The sequence below is a fragment of the Myxine glutinosa genome, chromosome 7 (assembly GCF_964187855.1).
Source record: "Myxine glutinosa chromosome 7, kmMyxGlut1.1, whole genome shotgun sequence".
Lineage (NCBI taxonomy): Eukaryota > Metazoa > Chordata > Myxini > Myxiniformes > Myxinidae > Myxine > Myxine glutinosa.
In genome coordinates this window covers 36,331,132-36,344,527 of record NC_136267.1, presented here as the reverse complement: position 1 = coordinate 36,344,527, position 13,396 = coordinate 36,331,132, and the positions used below count along the sequence as shown (strand labels likewise).

Sequence of the window (13,396 nt, the reverse complement as noted above, 5' to 3'; positions counted from 1 at the left end):
ATCAGGACGCAACAGAACAAAAGGAACAGTAGGGAGGGGAGAAACATTAACAGCAGAGTTGAAGTCCAATGTAGAGGGAGATGGACAAACAGTGGGTGTGGGTGTGGGGAGGAATGGAGGGGGGGGGGGGCAGGAGAAGATGGGGTGCATGTGGTGGACAAGATGGATAGAGAAGGAAACTCAGAAGAGAACTTAGAAATTTTGGAGGTGGGATTGGGGTGGGTGTGGGGGGCGAGGTGGTACGGGGAACGTGTAGAAGAGATCATGGTTTTGGATTCTGGACTATCTAAGTTGGTGTTGAACAGCTGTCTTGAAGACCTGGAGGGGGAAGCATGAGATTGAAGAGAATGGAGAAGTTGGTTCCACAGTTGGGAAGAAAGAGAAACAAATGAGTGGAGGTGAGCAGTCATCCTGGATTTAGGTAGTTTCACTGAAAGGGGGTTGATGGTGGACTGTGTGCCCTGCAGAAATCTGGTGGGATAAAGCATGGGAAGAGCAGAGGGTGCAAGACCAGAAAGGAGGCAGTAGAAGACAGACAACCGATCTGTCTGTGATTGGGAAGTGATAGGGTTATGGACTCGGCATCATGGGAGATTCCAATAATCTTATAGACCTTGTTTTCCATGACATCAAGCTCAGCAAGATGTGAAGCAGGGGAAACTTCCCCGAGGGGAGCGCAGTGCTCCATCAAGTTTCGGATGCAAGCCTTGTAGGTGAATAGGAGTTCAGGTATGTCGAGGAAGGGCATTATGTACGATGCAGGATACCCAGTCAGTGGCTGGCTTTGGAGGTCAACTTTGAAATGTGGTTGGCCCAAGAAAGGTCACTGCTGATAGTTAGACCAAGGGGTTTGATTGAACTTCCTCGAGGATTATTAAGTAGATCGGCTGGTTTGCCAGACGGTCCTTTCGGAGAGAGAGTGAGAGAGTGAGAGATTTGTCAGGATTGAAAGACATATAATCCAAGTGTTTGACCATCTTGTGATTTTGTCAAGGTCTGAAGAGAAGAGGCTGCAGACCTCCTGTCAGGATGAGGGATGTCATAGCATAGGATGGAGTCTTCAGCAAATATATAAAGAGGGTTTTCCAGTCAGAGATCATTGATGAGGATAAGGAATGCTTTTGTTGTGTAGTTTCACCCCTGGTGTATTTGGGCTTTACACTTGGCTTTGTGTAGGTAGAAATGGAGCATATGGAGGAGGGTCGCCTGATCGAGCAGGACGAGTCTCAGCAGAGCGAACATACTGTGTTCATCGGCTTTCCGGACTCGCCTTCAATTCCCGAAGGGGTTGCTCCACAATACAGGTTTTTAATTTTCTCCCAGCAGCTTCCACTCACCCCACCACCCAACACCCATACTTTCATTTTGCATAATTTTCATTAAATATGATTGGAAGTGTTGTATGAACATTTCTCTATTATTGGCCAAATGCTGTTCCCCTTCCACCACCCCATCCCCCTCCAAGTATGTATCCTTCCTCATTCTTCTGCCCTATGCAGTTATACTTCATTCCCAGAGTTGCGTCACGAGTTGTTTGACCAGCCGACCATGCTACCCAAAGCTCCCACGTTTTCCAACCGGAACAGTTGCCCCAATAGTCCAGCATTGTCTATCACACGAACAAAGCAGGTGAAAGCGATGCATAATTGTTTTAAAATGAAGGTTGGTGGAAAGTGGAAATTATAATGGTGTTTAAGAGGGATGGGAAATTGTGAATTTTCTTTAATGGTGAGTTTTGGGAAAGAAAAATTTAAGTTTGGTGAATGAGGATGAGCAGTGGAGGGACAATGGGAGCTGTGCTGTCACCAAGCTTGCCGCCTTGTCGTGTTCATTACATTTCAGGAGATAAAGTCTGCTCAGAGGATTGCCAAAAAGTGCTCAGCCCAGCCTCAGACTTGGGCTAGGTGTTTACTCAGCCACTGTTACTGCCTCTGGTTCATCTGCCTGCCAGGCTATGTGCGGTCTTGCCATTCGAAGACCCGTGCACTACGCACGGCATACGATGTCCTCCTGCGCATGCAGAAACGTTGTTTTGATCCGCTTGATGAGGTGTGTCTAGACATTTCTGCCTATCACAATTAATAGGCTTGTTCATCTTGAATTGGTCTCCCATTCCACACCTCTTCCCCTTCAGAGTATTGAAACAAAAAAACTCAGTTTATTTGTATTGGTGCTCATACCATTTTGGTGTGCAGGTCTGCTACAGGATTCTGATGCAGCTTTGTGGACAGTATGGACATCCCATTTTGGCTGTGAGGGTATATTTTGAGATGAAAAGGATGAATATACGACCCAACGCCATCACCTATGGTTATTATAACAAGGTCGGCCAATAAAAAGGCAATCTGTCCATTTTGGATGCAGTCCCAGAAAAAAATAAATCTCAGAACCACTTGAGGCAGTTTTGATGGCTTGACTTTGGAGCCCGAGTCATGGTTTTTTCTGTTCATGTTTGTGTCCGTCATGCATCCAGGCAGTGCTGGAGAGTTCATGGCCGGCAGGAACGCGTGGAGGCTTTTTTCTTTGGACAAAGCTTCGGCATGTCCTGATTGGCGTGGCTCAGTTCCGCCAGGTATTAAAACAGAAACGGGCACCAGTCGTAGTGAACATACCGCCAGGTGAGTGAATGGTGAACACAAGGGCAGGACTTGCGTTTGGGGGTGAAATCGTCTTGAAAAAGCTGAAGTTACGAAATAATGCATGTACGTCCCTCCCTTTCAGAGGCTGGTGTTGAAGCAAGCCATGTCATTGGAAAATCCAAAAGTGAAGAACCTGGGCAAGACCTTGTGCAGGTGGATGCAGCAGGCAAGATTGTTAACACAGGTAAGCCTTGTCTGTAGTTTTAATGGAACCCACGAATTGTACGGCAGCCTTCTTCCATGATGGATTTAAAGACTCCTTTCCCTGTCTCTCTTCTAGAATGGCATTTGGACAAGGTCGATGGATCTTTGTTTACAGAGACTGACCAGGATGGCAATGTGCGGATGAATTTTCCTCCAGGTGGTCAGGAAAATGTGCAGAAATGCAGGGTCAGGGACAGCGACAGCAGCTCCGGTAAAGCTCTAACCTAGCTCGACTCTTTCACTGTTTGAATGGGCCAAGCTAGATATTACAGTTGTGAAATTTAACCAAATGAGAGGCTGCAATCCATTTTTCATCCCATTGGTGTCCACAAAAAAAAGTCGATGTGCCAATTATGAGGTATATGTGGGCAAGTAAATCAGTCTACTCAGGAGAACATTTTTATTTACAACACAAACCAAGAAGAATCCTTTGCTGTAATTATGTCTTTGTTAAATAGATCGATTATGAGTAATCTATATAATAACATCCTGAGCTGTTCAGTTTTTCATATCCTCCCAAACCACTGGTAGCACAAAGGTGGAAATGGTACCTTATTAATCACCAAGGATCACCTTATTAATCAGCAATCACCATCCCGGTGTGTACCCTGGTTTAGAATAGGTACACCGTATCCCTGCGTGTCGTAGGAGGCGACTAAGAGGGTTGGCGTCGGGAAGGGCATCCAGCCATAAAAAAAAACATTGCCTCAAAAAGAGAACCATGACAATTACAACTACATATGGGCAGGGTACAGCCCGAAGTGGAGATCGGTTTCTGAGGTTTGGGACATGGAATGTAGGGACAATGACAGGGAGATCAGGAGAAGTGGTGGAAGTATTGGTCAGAAGAAGAGTGGACATATGTTGTGTGCAAGAGACGAGATGGAAGGGAAGTTGTGTGAGAATGGTGAAGGGTAGGCAGGGACAAAAATACAAGTTTGTGTGGCAAGGGTGCCTGGAGGGCGTGAATGGTGTTGGTGTCCTGTTTTCTGAGGAGTTTGTAGACAGTGAGGTGAGTGTGACAAGAGTGAGTGATAGGTTGATGGTGAAAATGATGATTGGAAAGCTCTTGGTGAACGTCATCTCGGGATATGCTCCGCAAGTTGGTCGGAGCGATGAAGAGAAGGACAAGTTCTGGTGTGCGACAGAGAAGCTGATGGAAAACGTGAAAGATAAGGAAGTTGTTGTGGTCGGAGGAGACCTAAATGGACATGTGGGAAGGAGTATGGATGGTTTTGAGGGAGTTCATGGGGGTTATGGATATGGTGTGAGAAATGGAGAAGGTGAAAGGATTTTGGAGTTTGCTGATGGAGCTGATTTGTTGATTTGTAATACTCAGTTCCAGAAAGAGGATAATAAGCTTGTTACATACATGTCAGGTGGGTCGACGACAACCATTGACTACCTGATGGTGCGTAGGCGAGATAGGGGGCACCGCCGGGACACAAAGGTGATCCCGGGAGAGGAGGCTGTTTCACAGCACCACTTGGTTGTCTGCGACATAAGGATGAAAGGTGCGAGCAGAGCTCGGCGGGTGAAGTACCAACCGAGAATGAAGGTGTAGAGGTTGAAAGAGGTGACGGTAAGGGAGGCATTAAAAGAGAGGCTGAGTAGGGTAGAGGATGATGTGGTTGAGCTTGAAAGTTGTTGGATGTCAATGAAAGATAGTCTGTTGGGAGCCGTTGGTGAGGTATGTGGATGGACAAAAGGACCACCGAGTCACTCGGGAAACATGGTGGTGGGATGATGAAGTTGGAAAGAGGATTGACGAGAAGAGGAAGAAGTTCGAGGAGTGGCAGAAGGCGAAGGGTACGGGAGCAGAAAAAGCAGAGCATGAAAGTTGTAAGGCAGCCAAGAAGGCTGCAAAGAAAGGTAACAAAGGCGCAGGAGGTATGTAGGAAAATGTTCGGAGAATGCTTGGATTCGGAAGAGGGTCAGAGCGGTATTCAGGATTGCAAAGCAGATAGCGAAAGAGAGGTGTGATGTGATGGAGGTGAGTTGCTTGAAGGATGAAGTGGGACAAATTGTTGTGGACCCAGATGAAATTAAAGGAAGATGGAAAAGATGTATGGAAATGCTGTTGAATACAGAGAATGAATGGGATGACAACATAGAGAGTAACCCAGTTTTAGGACCGGCAGAGAAGATCACTGAGAAGGAAGTTGAGGAAGCGATAAAAGCAATGAAAAGTAGAAAAGCGGGAGGGCCGACGGGAGTTGTGGGAGATATGTTGAAGGCAGCAGGAAGTTGGGATGTGAAGAGAATGACAGAGATCTGGTGGTGAAAGAAGGCTGCATTCCAGTGGATTGGGAACAGAGTACCCTTGTCCCTCTATACAAGGGGAAAGGTGACCCTCGAGTGTGGCTCGTACTGAGCGATAAAGTTATTGGAGCATGCAATGAAGGTATTGGAAAGGGTGTTGGAGAGGAGGATAACGAAGAAGGTGAAGATCGACGAAATGCAGTTTGGATTTATGCCAGGAAGAGGAACGACAGACGCGCTCTTTATTGTGAGGCAGTTGCAGGAGAAGTACATCGAGAAGAGGAAGAAGTTGTTTCTTGGGTTTGTTGATCTGGAAAAAGCATTCGATAGGGTTCCATGCGAAATAATGACATGGGCATTGAGGAAGTTATGAGTGGAGGAATGGTTGATCAGAGTAGTGATGGTAATGTACAAAAGAGCGCGCACGGCTGTAAGGACGGGAACAGTGGTGAGTTTGAGGTGAAGGTGGGAGTGCATCAGGGGCCGGTACTAAGTCCACTACTATTTGTAGCTGTGATGGAGGTGCTGGCTCAGAACGTAGAGGAGGGTTTACCATGGGAGTTGTTGTATGCAGATGATGTGGTGTTGATTGCAGAAAGTATGGATGGACTGAAGGAAAAGATGAACAAGTGGAAGGAATGTATGGAGACAAAAGGTCTGAAGGTGAATATCAGAAAGATGAAGGTGATGGCAAGTGGTAAAGCATGTGGTGAGGTGGAAAGAACTGGGAAGTGGCTGTGTGCAGGAAGGGTGTCGGAGTGAACTCCATTCAATGTACAATGTGCGCTGGGTGGGTTCATCAAAAATGTAGTGGTCTGAGAGGGTCATTAACCAGTGTGGCAGCTACATTCAAATGTAAGGTGTGCACAGAGGGAGCTGCAGATGGAGGAAATGTTGAGTTGGATCTTGGAGACGGCGTGAAGCTGGAAGGTGTGAAAACATTTTGCTACCTTGGAGACATGCTGAATGGAGAAGGTGGATCAGACTCGGCAACGGTTGCTCGAGTGAGATGTGCATGGAAGAAGTTTCGGGAACTGAGTGGCGTGCTGATGAGGAGGGGGAGGTGTGGGGGGGGGGGGGGGGAGAGGAGTGTCGTTGAAGCTGAAGGGAGTGGTGTATGCTGCATGTGTGAGAAGTGTTGTGATTTATAGGAGCGAGACATGGGTAATGAACGTAGAGCAGCAACGAAGGCTGGAAAGGGTGGAAATGCGAATGGTTCGGTGGATGTGTGGAGTATCGTTGAGAGGAAGACAAATGATGAATTGCGAAAGATGATGGGAATAGAGCCTGTGATTGATGCTGTGAAGAGGAACAGGTTGAGATGGTTTGGTCATGTGTTGAAGAAGGATGAAAGTGACTGGTTGAGAAGAGTGATGGAAATGAATGTAGAAGGAAGTAGAGGACGGGGAAGACCGAGAAAGACTTGGCTAAAGATGGTCGAAGAAGAAATGCGGGCAAGGGGGTTCACAAGGGGAGATGCAGAAAATAGGGCAAAATGGAGAACATTGTCATGGGGACCGCAAGGCTAACCCCCACTCTAGCAGGGAAAATGGCCTTAAAATGCATGTTGTTTTTGTTGTTGTTGTTGTTGTATTAATCACCAAGGACCCAGGTAGCATTGGGTGGTTCTGCGGGCAGCCTGTGGCTACCGGTTCCCTCGTGTTCTGGGCGGTGGTTGCCGCTGATGTATAGTGCCCCTGTTACAAGTAAGCTGGTACTCATTTTGTCGACCTCGGATATGGAAGGATGATTGGCTGAGTCAACCTTCTTGGTGTTAAGTCAACGGCATGATTGGCTCACATTCAGGATCATCAAAGATCTCAAGACAGCCACTTTGACCATTAAGCTAACACCAGCGTTGGTACAAGGTTGTAAATTTGATTTGGCCAAAAACAGTTTCATTATTCTCATGGATAAATGCCCAGACAAAACAAGCCTGAACTATATAATTCCGGTGGCTTGGCGACAGGTTTGTTGATTTGTTGAGAAAAGGTGCACTCCTGGCAAATGACGATACAATGAAATAATTACCTCACCAACAAAGTTGGACAGGTCATGTTTTCACACCCAGCTGTCTGAGCAAGATATCTCAGTTATGGACGGATTTGGACGAAACTTGGTGGATGGGTTGGGTGGGATGACGAGGACAGATTGATTCGACTTTGAAGATCTAGATACGATCATTCTAAGTGATTTTTTTTTTTTCACCGTTGAGAGATAGGTGCAAAAATGACATATAGCACAATATCTTGGTTATGGATAGATTCGGATGAAACTTGGTGGACGAGTTGGGGAGGTGACAAGAACAAGCCGATTGGTCTGGATGCAGATCCGGTCTATCAGTGGGATACAAAACACAAAATGTTCAGCCTGGTCGAGGTATGTGCTTTACCGAGTGCCATTCAGCCAAACAGTTCAATCTTGGTTTCATCAGACCACAGAATCTTGTTTCTCACAGTCTGAGTCCTTTAGGTGCTTTTTTGCAAACTCCAAGCGTGCTTTCATGTGTCTTTCACTGAGGAGAGGCTTCCGTCTGCCCACTCTGCCATAAAGCCCAGATCGGTGGAGTGTTGCAGTGATGGTTGTCCTTCTGGAAGTTTCTCCCATCTCCACACAGGATCTCTGGAGCTCAGCCAGAGTGACCATCGGGTTCTTGGTCACCTCTTACCAAGGCCCTTCTCCCCCGATTGCTCAGTTTGGCCGGGCGGCCAGCTCTAGGAAGAGTCCTGGTTGTTCCAAACGTCTTCCATTTAAGAATTATGGAGGCCACTGTGCTCTTGGGAACCTTCAATGCAGCAGAATTTTTTTTGTAGGCTTCCCCAGATCTGTGCCTCCACAATCCTGTCTGAGCTCTGCAGGCAGTTCCTTCGACCTCACGGCTTGGTTTTTGCTCTGATATGCATTGTCAGCTGTGAGACCTTATATAGACAGGTGTGTGCCTTTCCAAATCATATCCAATCAATTAAATTTACCACAGGTGGACTCCAATCAAGGTGTAGAAACATCTCATATAAAGAGAAATGGGAGGCACCTGAGCTAAATTTCAAGTGTCATAGCAAAGGGTATGAATACTTCTGTCAATGTGATATTTCAGTTTTTTCTTTTTAATAAATTTGCAAAACTTTTAAAATCCTGTTTTCTCTTTGTCATTATGGGGTATTGAGTGTAGATTGATGAGGGAAAAAATGAATTTAAACGATTTCAGCAAAAGGCTGCAACATAACAAAATGTGAAAAAAGTGAAGGGGTCTGAATACTTTCTGAATGCACTGTTCATTATATATATATATTTTTTGTCCCCAATCTAAAAATCGCACGACCATGGAGCATCACACTCCCCACACACCCGATGAAGTTGCTGGAGCCATTATGTTTTCGGGTTGTCATTATTTTGACCAAACTTGGTATAAGTATATTTTATGATGCAAACATGAACTGATTAGATTTCAGTGGCAAAGGTCAGAGGTCATGCCAGGTAAAACTGATACTTGAGAACAGCTGATTGGATTTAAATGAAACTTGGTACAAGTTTGTATGATTTAATAATGTGGTTGGAGGCATATCACGATGTAAGAGTGCCGTTCTATTTCTCTATCTACCAAGGACGTGGCGATTTATAAACATTCACTGCTCTATTTTACAAGGAGGGGGGGGTGGGGGGGGGGGGGGGAGTTGAACATTTCTGCACTGAACTTTTCTCATTTGTACCCTCCTATGATCAGGTGCTCACGTGACACTCCATTTTTAGGCACGCTGCCAAAAATCTATTTGTATTTGTGATCATTTGCTTGCAAGCGTGTGGCCCTGGTAATATGGTCACATTTGCCCATTATAACTTTGCTTAAAAAAGGAAATTGAGGGGGTGGGCATAGTCTTGTGGAATATTTGTCACGTGTGCGAAGCTTCACAAAACCAGTGGCGGTGTCGGATAACTGAGGTTTATTGGCCAAATTTAAAACCACACGCAGGATGGTGATTACAAACGAGCATGGCAATATTAATAAATTGCTCTGACTCGAGGCATGAATCCATGTGGAGTCTCAACAAGACACGCATCTTAACCGAACCTGCTATTAATGCAGCAAGCCTAGTGATGAGGATGGGTTGAGGTTGGTAGGTTGTGTACATGATAAAAGACTGAAGCGTAGCAGATGGACTAAAGGGGGAAGGAGGAGAGGGCGCAACTTCAACGCTGGTGTCTATTATGGGTGCAGACAGCCTGGTCGCTATAGCAACTTTGTGGCAAACCAAAAGCCTTTTTACAGTCCTGTGCATCTGTGCACACCGTTTTTACTCCTCTAGAATGCTTTCTCCTCCTTTGTCTCACCTGCAGGCCTCCCTTTAAAACCCACCTGTATGATGTAGTTTCGAAATGAGCCAATCCTGCGTCGGATAAGCCTGACCCCAGTGGTTCTGCAAGGACGGAGAGCAGATTTTGAAAATAAATAATAAAGGGGGGGGGGGGTGTTGTGGGGGAGAGGAGGGTCCGGAAGACTGATTAGATATGGTTACTGGGATACGCACGCACGACAGCAAAGTCCCACCCCACCAGGGTGGACGACTCAAACGGTGGTGATTTATTTTATGTGTTCTATTTTAAAGTAAAACTGGGATGGACTGTGGTACTACGTAAATTATCTCGATTATGTCATAGCATTGTGAAACTTGCTTCTCCACCTTGCATATTTCAGCTCGATTTCATGTTTTATTGCAAAGGCATCATGTGACTGAGTAGCACAACATCCATCCTCCATTTTGTTTTGATCTGCCAGCTTCAGATGCCGACAGTGGCCAAGGAAGCCGAGATGGGTTGCAGCACCTGCTGGAACATGACCGTGATTTCTGCAAGATTGTGCGGACGGCAGATATCTGCGACTACAGAAATGAAGCGAGCGATGACACGGGTGTCGGTAACTTCGTTTTGTTTTCTGTTTCCTCTTAATATGCAACCAAACAGACGTGCTATGATTGTAAACGGCTTCACTAATTTTTGGGTATCAAATTCCACAGATCATTCCATAATGCCACTTTTCGTCGAACAAGGCTCCTCGGAGATGCAAACGCACCTCTGCTCTCGTCATTTTGCTATGACTGGCGACTCTGGGCACGAGTCGAGAAACTCTTCGCTGCAGCGACAATGCAGTCTTGTTGAGCGGAGCTGTATTTTGGGAGGAGATTCCCACAGGCCTCGGCGGCCCACTTTGGGGTCGATTGATTTGGACCCTGGAGAACTTGCAGGACTCATGGCTGCCGATGCCCGCATCTTGACTGCTGCATTTCCCCCAAACAACGACAAGACACGACAGCCAAGGCCTACCGAAGGGCATGTAACTGCATCGACTCAGTTGGCCTTTGATAGAAGAGACTCAAAATCGACCCCTCAAAGCCCAGATAAAACAGACTCTGCCATCTTTGAACTGGAGGACTTGGACACTTTTGGAACCCAAGATGATACGTCATCACCGTGTTCTGATAGTAATCCTCAGAAAGATGATGCTATGACACCGCCCCATGATGGCCTTCAAAAGGATTCGTCATTGCGAGGCTCTGGAAGAAATCGACCAGCTGAGCGGATGGATGTACGGGTTGGGCTGGATCCATTGTCATTATTGGCGGCTGAATCAGGAAGCCAGGATCGAGTTGGAGGTGGAGGTGGAGGTGGAGGTGGAGATGGAGATGGAGATGGAGATGGAGATGGAGATGGAGATGGAGATGGAGGCCATTGGCCTGCAGTCTCGTCCCGCTGCTTGGCAGCCGAAATAGAGCAACATTTGAGTGGTATGGGAAACCTGTGGTCAAGCAATTCATCCAGTGTGATGGACCTTGAGCAGGGAGGAAGGGAGCAGAAGAATGTCAGACGGACTAGTTTGCCACCTGGACTAACAACGAGGATCATGCCACGTTCTAAAAGTTTCCCTGCTGCACGTTATGGTTCACGCAAGCCCCCTGAAAATGGAGGTAAGCAACTTTACCCTTGACGGTCTTAAAATAATCATGTGATGTGATGCATGTACAGAGGATTGAAGGGTTTGAACTGGTGTGTAAATGGTAGGAGGTGAGTTCTACACACAAGTCCCAATGTTTATTTATTTACTAGCAAGGTTACCTGGCATTGAGGGCTGGGAGGTGGAAGGAGGGGGGGGGGGGGGCAAGAGTGCTGTCGAAGCAGGGGGGGAGGGTAGGGGAAAACTGAAGGGGCAGGAGAACTTCTGGGGTTGGTGGCAAGGGGGGGGGGGGGGGTAGTAGGGTTTGTTTAAAATGGTGTGTTGAGGTGATACCAGTTTGGGTTATTTATTTATTTATTTTATATTTGGGATGAGGCTCATCACAGCTGACATATTTATACACACACACAAACACACTGATGAGACAAACACTTAACACAGCCACTTGGGGGAAGTGCCGTCACTAGTGTCACTTCCTGGGATACTCTGGGTACCAGTGACGTCATAAACAGAGGTAGCACTGGGTTCCATGTTATCAGTGGTAGTCCCAAAAGACTGATCTCTAAAATGGGTTTATATAAAATGGTGATTTGAGGCGATGCCGCTGGGTAAATGAGTTCAGGATGTTCAAGGGTCTTTCAAGTCGAGGGTCTTTGACGTCTCGAAGGGTCTTGAGGGTCTTGAAGGTCTTGTGGGTACTTGCAGATCTTTGGTGTCTTGATGGTATTCGGGGTTCTAAAGGATGTTTGGGGTCTTCAAGGGTCTAATGGGTCTTTGGAGTTTTAAGGGGTCTAATCTCCCAAGCATGTAAAGTCTTCTCAAGCATGTAATGTAATCTCAGGCATGTAAAAAGCATGTTGAGAGGGGCCTTAGGCGTCTTTGATTCTGTAAAGGCTGAGGTGATAGATAAAAATACACTTCGGACAATCCCTGGGCCTGTGCCAAGTTTGGTGGTTGTCGACTCAGCGGTCTTTGCAAAATATGCGAACAAAGACAGGCAGACATCTGATGGATTTTATTAATTTGATTGACATATTGCAGAACATTTCATTCAAATTGGAACGCAGCCGATTGTTAATGGTTCATTACTTTTTAATATTAAATTGTATCTTTATTTACTTCCTCGAATCGCACATTAAGAATTGGTGAACGTACTGCTTGCTAAATGTAAAATATTTTTGCCATGCTTTATTCCATGTTTCGGCACAGAAGGTGTACCCAGAGCACTGCAAGACCTTCTCTCTGGACCACGAATGGGTATGCTGAAGACCGGGGTGATGCAGGCGGCCACAGGAATGGCCGGTGTTGCCAGCAAGTGGTACACCAAGATGGCCAATTATGCGGAGCAACCCGTTGTAAGCTTCATGTGCAAATGGCACTGCAGACTGTTTGAATGCCTACCAATTTGTCATACTCTGCTGGATGGTAGAGTGACTGATTGGTCCAATTACCATATTAGCCTGAAGTCTTTCTGTTAATCCTTGTTTGATACCTCTCTTACTGGTGCAATTTTCCCACAGGTGTGGTGTGTTCACAGGTGTGGTCTTTATTCCCAATCAAAACAAACAACTCTGTTGTACTAAAATATGCAATTTGGTGTCTGGCTGACTGCGATACATTCAGTCGTTACTTATCCAATCTCAACCAAACTTAACAGGAGGACTAAAGGTCGCACGATGGATGCTGTAGCGACATCATTTTCCCCTCGTCCCCAAGGGGGTTGCCCTAGTTGTCAGGGTTAGGTTTATACATACCTTACCCATGGGCACCTTTTAAATATTATAAACCACAAACATGTCTTACCTTTTGAAACACTCGCTACTGCTGTTTAACACCAAACTAAAAGGGAGGAAACTTGGTGTTCAGTTATTAAGCAGCTAGCTAGCACTTGCCATGTCAGCCGTTCCTTATCACCGGTTTCAAATTGAGTGCCTGCTTTGAAGGCTTAAGCCACTCGGCGAGCGCTCCACAAGAAACTTGGTGACTGAGCACACCCCAACATTTTTGAGACCCAAGCCTTTATCTACCGGAAGATACCCCCCCCCCTCCCTTCCCCTCTCTCCCCCCTCCCATCCCTCCTCTCCGTCCCCCACCACCCCTTCCACTCCTTTCTCTTCCACTCCTCTCTTCCAATGCTCTCTTCCACTCCTTCCACTCCTCTTCCCCTGCTCTCTCTTCCCCTGCTCTCTCTTCCCCAGCTCTCTCTGCCCCTGCTCTCTCTTCCCCTGCTCTCTCTTCCCCTGCTCTCTCTTCCCCTGCTCTCTCTCTTCCCCTGCTCTCTCTCTTCCCCTGCTCTCTCTCTTCCCCTGCTCTCTCTCTTCCCCTGCTCTCTCTCTTCCCCTGCTCT

General features: G+C 46.5%; 1 protein-coding gene across 9 annotated transcripts in view; it reads left to right on the top strand.

Moving 5' to 3' along the window:
- The window catches only part of LOC137431116 (C-myc promoter-binding protein), a 65,381-nt gene that overhangs the window by 34,784 nt on the left and 17,201 nt on the right, over positions 1–13,396 (top strand). For 7 of the 9 annotated variants that reach the window (XM_078781487.1, XM_068122074.2, XM_078781488.1 and 4 more), the window contains 10 exons: positions 1,177–1,304; positions 1,500–1,629; positions 1,843–2,049; positions 2,196–2,324; positions 2,474–2,618; positions 2,722–2,823; positions 2,920–3,054; positions 9,877–10,014; positions 10,115–11,062; positions 12,259–12,404. In XM_078781487.1, the coding sequence (XP_078637613.1) occupies positions 1,177–1,304; positions 1,500–1,629; positions 1,843–2,049; positions 2,196–2,324; positions 2,474–2,618; positions 2,722–2,823; positions 2,920–3,054; positions 9,877–10,014; positions 10,115–11,062; positions 12,259–12,404 (2,208 nt within the window). The remainder of the gene's footprint in view (positions 1–1,176; positions 1,305–1,499; positions 1,630–1,842; positions 2,050–2,195; positions 2,325–2,473; positions 2,619–2,721; positions 2,824–2,919; positions 3,055–9,876; positions 10,015–10,114; positions 11,063–12,258; positions 12,405–13,396) is intronic. The other 2 variants (XM_068122073.2, XM_068122072.2) reach the window with 2 other exon arrangements.